Source organism: Ctenocephalides felis, unplaced genomic scaffold (genome assembly GCF_003426905.1).
Source record: "Ctenocephalides felis isolate EL2017-DRISC unplaced genomic scaffold, ASM342690v1 CF-g0.4_SCAFFOLD_00845, whole genome shotgun sequence".
In the NCBI taxonomy this organism is placed as follows: Eukaryota; Metazoa; Arthropoda; class Insecta; order Siphonaptera; family Pulicidae; genus Ctenocephalides; species Ctenocephalides felis.
The window spans coordinates 74,719,767-74,728,187 of NW_020536999.1; the positions used below are offsets into that span (position 1 = coordinate 74,719,767).

General features: G+C 37.6%; 1 protein-coding gene across 1 annotated transcript; it reads right to left on the reverse strand.

Moving 5' to 3' along the window:
- Positions 1 to 5,014: 5,014 nt before the first annotated feature.
- On the reverse strand, positions 5,015 to 5,566 carry LOC113389083. The gene has a single exon (XM_026626146.1). It carries the CDS (start codon positions 5,564 to 5,566, stop codon positions 5,015 to 5,017), a length of 552 nt encoding a protein of 183 aa, XP_026481931.1.
- Between the last annotated feature and the right edge of the window lie 2,855 nt (positions 5,567 to 8,421).

The following is an 8,421-nucleotide window of genomic DNA, read 5'->3' on the forward strand; positions in this document are numbered from 1 at the left end:
ATCCAATGATGGTCTAATTATTGTTTTGTACAAATTTAGGGCTGTTGTAGTGTGAGCTCCCCTCAATGTCTTATTTACCATACGTAAAATGTTGATTTTTGGTTCAACTTTTATGATTGCCTGATTTATATGTGTTTTGAAGGATAATATTTTGTCGAATGTGACACCCAGGAATTTATTGGTTTCTTGTATTTTGAGTCTATGGTATTTAGTCGTTAGTGATGTTCTTTCTTCTAGCTTTCTGCGTCATGTAAAGACTCCTATTGCGCTTTTTTCATCCGATAATTCCAGTCCTTTCTTTGCGAGCCATTCATGGAAGTGATCTATGTTGCGACTCATCACCTCATAGGCTTCCTAAGGACTTGATTTTTCTATATATACTACGACGTCATCTGCAAATTGTAATAGTGTAATATTTTGGTACCTGTTCCCCATATTTTTTCTATGTCTCTTACATAAATCGAGTATAAGATGGGACTAAGAATTTCTTCCTGTGGCAGGCCTTTGTAGATTTTTCTCGGCCCTATAAGTTTCCCATTTATTCGGAAAAAAATCTTGCTCTCTCGGATGTTAGTCGTAATCGATTTTATGAATTTTCCTGGTAATCCAGTGTTAGCCAGAGTATCTTCCAGCACTTCTGGTAGGACGTTATCGTACGCACCTTTAATGTCGCTAAATAAAGCAACGACATATTTGTTTTTTGCCATTGATAGATGTAGATCTGTTATAAAAATTGTTAAGTTGTCATATGTTCCCATGCCCTTTCTAAATCCACGTTGGGATTTGGTAAGTATGTCATACTTTTCTATCCCACCATTCTAATCTTCTCTTGATCATTCTATCTTTGACTTATCACTTGTTGCCCCCAATCTTCTATTACTTCTGGATTCAGCCAAACTTTGTTAATTATATCTACCAGTATACTTTTAAATTGCACGTTCTTAATAAAACAACTCCTGGAGATTCTGATCCAAATTATATTGACTATTACTTTATTATTTCGTTGATGCCGGTTGAATGAATTCGGTCTTAACACTGTTTCTATTTTATTCTTGATTGAGAAAAAGTTCAGAATTTCCAAAATATATCAAAATGATGAAAGCATTTTTTTTTAAAAAAAAAGTATTAAAAGTATTGGTGGCTTTATTCATGGCAAACTCAGCAACCGTCAAAACCTTGTGCATCCTTCTATTCTCTCGGTTAGCTTTGCCAACTTTGGTGTAAGAGTCCTGTTTCATGCCCATTTCAGGTTAATATATAATATGAACTATGGACGGTTTTTCTATATGATAGCTGACACAGTAAGAGAACAGCGCAGTATTGATCATTAATAATGAAATGAAAATGTGTGATATTCTTGAAAAATACAATTTATTATTTAAATTAAAAATATTACTTAATTAAAATTATAATTTATAATAATCATCACCAGTTTTCATAATTATTGATCCTGCAAAATAAATTTATATTAAAAATTAAAACTTGTACATAATGGTATCATAGATTATAGTATTTTGAATATGACTTCTTTGCTATAACATAGTTTTTTTTTCTTCCGTCCCAGTCATCTGAGTATGCTAGAACAACACCTAAATATACTATGAAATCAACGTAACGCAGTTTCTCTGGACAGCTTCTGCAAATGATTATTCAATAAATTTGAATACACAAAGTTGTTAAATTATACCTCATAATATTAAATAATAACACACTTATACTATTAAGCAGCGTGTGATCCAGCTTTGGCGCCAGCAGGGAAGGGTCCGCTTAGTAAAATAAAAAGGTCACGTGATCAAAAAGTTGTAATTATTTCAAATAAAATTTATGTATTTTATTAACTTCCCGTAGTTAATGTAAATAAGTACTCTACATCTGAAAATCGCAAGATAACATATACAATAAAAATAAATATATAAATAAAATATATAATAATTACTAATTAGTCTTAGCATTCTTTTTTTTAATTACTATATTTGTTACAACTGCTAATAAATAATAAATAATTAACATCTAGTAACAATAATGAACAATAATATAAATTTAAATAAAAAGAGTACAAAATAAAGGATATAATTTTCAATGAAATGATATCCGTAGTATGTTGATTTAATATAAAATAAAAGCAAATAATAATAATAAAATTAGTAAGTAAAATAAATAAAATTTCTGAATAATAAAAATGATACTAGAAAAACAATAAAGTAGATTAAAAACAATAAGTGAAAGATAATAATAAATATAACAAAATAACAATATTAGAAATAATAATAATATTAATATTAATATCAATGTTAGCGTTTACAAATGGCTATTTACTCTTAACATTCTAATATGTAATTATTACAAAAAAACTATTTTACAATAGATAATAATTACAAAACATACTTAATAATTTAAAAGATAAGCAAAATAAACATTTTCAAATTACAAAATCAATTTTTGTTTTATGTCTTCTCCCAAAACGCGTTACTACATCATCGACGTCAATCGGTATATTTTTATATACATGGAGAAGTGCTAGTCCTTTCAAACGATCTTCCTCAATCGAAGATCTTATCCATGCTTTTATTCTACGCAATGGAGAGAAAGACCTTTCTGCTGTAGCCACACTGACAAGTAGCCATAATTTGTAAAAAATTTCTTATTTTGGGATACATATCAATGTTACAATTTGTAATAACTTCATATATAGCCTGCGATGTATCCTGGGTCCACAGCCTATATTCATTTACAATAATAAACACTGGAGTGTTATCTAGTAACAGTTTATAGTCGCCTTACAGCTTCAATGTCTTTATTGTTAAATTCGATTTTTGGCATAAAAACATTCAGCTTATATAAATTAAAGTATATCATGACACAAGCGGTCCTGGAGATCTACAAATTTTAATTGAGTTGTCTCCTTGAAACTGAAGATGCCCATCATGTTTTTCTACCCAGTGTGTTTTACAAATACGCACGACAGCTCGAAGTTCTAACTTTAAAATCGCATGCCTTTTATCAGATGCATTGGCAAATGCCACAACTTTTCCTATTGAGCCAGATGTATTGCGGCAGGAAAGTATTTTCGATGATTTTGCATTATTGATAACATAAGGGGGCGTCCATTAATCACGTGAGCTAGTTTTTTTGGACCCCCCTCCCCCTTGGTGATATTCAAAATTACCCCCCTCCCTCACCAAACATCACCTATATTTTTAGTTATGTGAAAAAACAAAAATTTTTGATTCTTTTTTTGAAAATGTTTGAATTTTTTTAAAAAAAAAATCAGTTAAAAAATAAATACACGTGATATCTTACCATACCCCTCCTTCCCCAACGTGATATTTCGTGATTTTTTGTCAAACCCCCCCTACCCCTAAAAACCTCACGTGATTAATGGACGCCCCCTAATTATCGCATTGGCAACGTTTAACATGAGTGGCAATTTTTATTAACTCCTACACTGCACCTTTTGCATTTGATGCCATAACCGAGCAGCTGTCAGTTCCTTTATATAAACATATAACGAAATCTCTAGAATCACAAAGATATGTAAATAATGGATTTATATCTTTAATTACTAGACGCACAACAGACAGACAAAAGTATTTATAGAAATAATTGAGCACACATTTTACATTGTTATTTTTTATACATATTTGTCTACCCGTGGGTACTTTATATATCATATATGATCTTAATATATATATATATATATATATATATATATATATATATATATATAAGGAATATTGATTGTGTATACAATATGTTTGTATGCATGTACTAAAAAAGGAAAAATGAACTTTCTCCCAAAAAAAAGTCCTGGTGCTTTCCTGTTCCATTTCTTAACTATTGTTTTTATTTCGGAAACTGTGGCAGGGTCTATTCGTAAGTCTTTGTCCCTGTGAAGGTCAGTGAAGTCTTGAATTGTCTCGTGTACGTCTTGTCTCAGGTCTGCGTTTGACATATTGGCATTTTGTTTATGTTTGTTCTCAGTTTTTAGCCAATATTTCCGCCTTGTCTGCTGGTGTCGTTGCGTAATTGTTGTCAGTTAATTTGAGTGGAGGTATGGATGTTGGTTTCCGCGTCAGTCTTTTTGCGGTTGGCTGAATTTTATGTGGGTACTCCGTTCATGTTATCTAGTTTTTTGGTCCAAATGTTGTTTCGATGGTCACGTATTTCAATGGAAATAATTTTTGTCGTCCGTTTACAAGTTTCTTTAGTAGTCTGTCACCAGGACGTTTCCACAGTTCCTTTGTATGATTTTCAGGTTTTATTTTTAATAAAATGCGTTCTGGCAAGTTGTTGGCTGGTGTTGTTCTTGTGTCTAGTGTCGGTGTAGTATGTTGTACAGCGTCTGGGATTGTCAGTGTAAGGTGTGTCACAGCCTCCTTAATGTCAGTGTTGGTATCGATTGGCATTGTGCGTCGTGTGTTGTCTATGTTGATGTCTCTGAAATTGGCCAGTTGGTTCTGGAGTAATCTAGAATTTTACGTTTGGGAGTCTGGTCGACGTCGAATCTGTCTGTAATGGTCATGAAAACTGAGTTATGGTCGGAGTTAAAAAGTGTTCTTGTGATGGGTTCGGATGTTACGTGTAGATTTGTTGTCAATGCCAGGTCGATCGTACTGTGATGGCGTGCCTGTACGGTGGCGTATCTGGTCGTTGTGTCAGGATAGTGTAGTTACTGGCGTTCCAAGCATCTTCTGATGAAAGCATTGATTCATATAGTGTTTCTGGTTGAATCCTTTGCCCTAAGATTCTTTCCAGTTTATTCCGCTTCAGCGCGGGCACACAAAGAAAACATGCTCTGCATCTTTATTAACTCCTTGGCAAGCTGGGCGTTCAGGAGAATCATCGTGCTTAAATCGGTGAAGATAAGCCCGAAAGCAACCGTGTCCAGATAGCATCTGTGCTAAATAATAGTTGACCTCTCCGTGTCTCCGGTTCAGTCAAACGTTGATCTTACGTATAAGACGGTGCGTCCATCTACCCTTTTCTGCGGCATCCCACTGTAGTTGCCATCGTCTTATGCTGTTACGACGTTCTTGGTTCTGAGATCATCAGCGCTTAGTGTCGTTGACCTCTTGCATTGGTAAAGATTTTGTCTTTCCTGAGCTAAGACTCTAAGAGGCAGAGGCCCGGCAATGACACATACCGCTTTCTCAGATATTGTGCGGAAGCCGCATACTACTCGTAAAGCACTCAAGCGGTATACAGGACCAACTTTTCTCCATGATTCTTGGAGCTCTAGTGCGTCTTCCCAAATAGGTATTCCATAAGTGAGCACTGACGCAACTACTGATGAAAGTGTAAGTCTTCTGCTCTGCTTTGGTCCGCCGATGTTAGGCATCAATCGTGCAAGACAAGTTCTCACTACAGATGCTTTGTCACTTACTTGTTTTACATGCTGTTTAAAATTTAGTCGGGCGTCAAGTATCACTCCTAAGTATTGGGTGTCAGGTTGTGATATAATCTCTTGTTCATCGACTTTCAGTTTAATGGTCTCTCTAGTTTTTCTGCTGGTGATGAGTACTGCTTCCGTCTTTTGTTTAGCTAGTTGAAGACTAACAGTATCCATCTACCGATTTACTTTCTCGAAAGTAATGTCGAAAATATGACGTATTTCGCCTACATGTTTCGCAACGATCACTACGGCTACGTCGTTCGCACATGCCACTAGTTTGGCGCGTCTTGGGATATTTAATCTCAAAAGCTCGTCATACATAATATTACACAGAAGTAGACCAAGAACTGAGCCTTGAGGAACACATCCGGTGATATTATATTCTTTTGGGCCGTTCATCGCGTCATACTTCAGGACCCTATCCGTAAAATAGCTTGCCACTATTTTACATATGTAACCCGGTACATTCTTTTCTTCAAGAGCTTGCATTATGCAGTCCCAATTTGCGCAGTTGAAAGCGTTCCTGATGTCTAGTGTGGCCACAAGGCAGTACTCTTTTGAACCTCCCTTCCATCTTGTTCCTTCGATTGCTTTTTTAGCAGTATCGGCAACTAGCTTTATTGCGTCCAGGGTTGATCGTCCTTTCCGGAATCCATACTGGCTGTCCGCAGAAGTGGGTCAACGACTGCTTCAATTTTTTGGTGAATTATTCGCTCCAATATCTTACCAGCTGTATCTAGCATGCAGAGTGGACGGTAAGATGACGGCTCTTCTGTCGTCTTATTTTTCTTAGGGAGAAGTACAAGCCGCTGTTGCTTCCACTTTCTGGGAAAAGTCCCTTCTTTCAGGCATGTGTTGTAAACGTTGCCTTAATAACGGTTTTCAGTGCAATGTTAGGAATACCATCTAATCCTGGCGCTTTATTATTTCCTATACGGTTACATGCCTCCATTAACTCATCTTCAGTGACTGGTGGGATGCCATCCAGTTTACTTGATGCCAACTGGTAGCTGAAACTGCGTTGCTATGGAAACAGCGCAGTGACAACTTTTCGAAGAAAATAAGGACAAGCGACTGCACTTGTTTCTTTTTCAGCAGTGTCATGATCACCTTATAAGGCCTACCCCAAACGTCTTTGTCCACCTCACAAATGAGATCTTTGTTTACTTTCTTTGATAGCCCTATTCAATTCTCGACGAGATTTTTTTGTACTCTGCGATTAGTTCCTCGCTGTTAGGTCGCTTATAGCCACGCTGTGGCATTCTTTACGAAGGACACTGATGTTATCATTCCACCAATAGACGGCAGATCTTAAATTTATGCCACCCTTTCGGGGCATACTGGCATCACAAGCCTGGGTCATTCTTTTCATCGGGGTTTTGGTCCTTTCTTCCGCGCATCCAACGTCAAGGGCTATTAGCAATGCATCTCGGTCAAAAGATTTTGTTTTCCAACCAGCGCAGTTAACTTGCTGGATAGGTCTTTTAAGATTCTGTTTGGACGATATTTCCCAAAGTATTGCATTGTGATCGCAACATATCCATCACCCTCCAGTTACAGTTACCTCTGACGAGACTAGTGCTGACAAAAGTGTTCTGCGCATAGTGCACATTTTGCTGGATTTGGACAACTGGCGATCTTGTGTCCTTCTTGTCCGCACCTAATGCAAAGGTTGAAACGGATCACTCTACTTCTGCACTGAAATCCATGATGCCCGAAAAGCCAACATTTGTAACACTGGTTGGCCTATTGGTTGTTCTTATACGGCAGTTTACCCAGACAATTCGGATTTTGCCGATTCCTTCAAGCAATTTCTGCGCCGTGGCTACTGGTAACGTTACTGTAGCAACCTGGGTGCCTCTGTAGGCTTTACGTAACTTGATTGCCTCCGCCGTTGTTTCACTGGCTTCTTTAAGTGCATTTTTTAGAGCAGTCTGAATGTCGGCCTTAGCTGTATCGTCATCAATGTCTCTGATTTCGATTATTTCTTGTGGCCCTTTGCAAAACACTTTGGCGTCATCTTCAAGGATGCTTGCGATTGCCTGTTGCAGTCCTTGGTCCTTATCTACGCACTTCCTCGAGATTGTAAGCAACATGTCTCCGGTCCTGGTCTTGTTAATCTTATCTACCGTCGTCCGGACCTGCTCGTCAGGAATGTCCTGTTTTAGTCGACGTAGTATCTCGGCATACTTTGCCTTCTCTGCTAGTCGAATTAGAACTACGTCTGGTTTGAGAAATGTCCGCGTTTTCTTCCTCTTAGGTTCCGGTCGGCACTCTTTTGGCTGCTGCTTTACAAGCTGCTCTTTGGCTAGCCTTCTTTATTCTTTTTTTGATTTGAACCTTATGCCAATCATTCACCTCGTTTTGTTTGGCTTTCTGCCACAATCTTCGGTGGACTTTATTTTAGGTCTTTCTTTTTCACGATCTGGTCGTACGTCGGGTCTGGAGAGTTCCGGTCCTTTCTCTTTCCAGTGCTCAAAATTGTTTTTACTTCTTCAGCGACGGATTCATCGTCGGCTTCGGCTCCGGTGTCTCTCACTTCTTCAATTACCACAGCAGTTTGGCTGTTTTTCTTTGGCGTGGGATGCCGTAGGTCCTCCAACCATCGATCATCGAGGTCGAGAAAACGCGTCATGGCAGTTGCAACACTACTCGTTTTTGTCTTAATCTCCATGTGAATGTTGGATTTCTACTTAATCATCTTGTGGAGGTCAGTTAGAAGTGTTTCGAGGCGTTTCAGTGCCTCCATCCTTTGATTTTACTGTGGTGTTGTGTGTGGTCAGGTATTCGTAGAGTCTGTTTCCGTTTGCATTGTTGAAGTTACAGTTCCAAGATGTGTGTTGTGCGTTAAAGTCTCCTGCCATAAGTACAAATCTGTTTGAGTCCAGTAGTGTTTGTAAGTCCGTATGTTGCAGTCCGCTTGCCAGGATGTAAATCGATATTGTAGTTACTTTTTGATTACTCTTTTATACATTGATAGCTGTTATTTTAGAACCGCCCGCCGTCAGGTTTGGCACTTGCTCATGTCT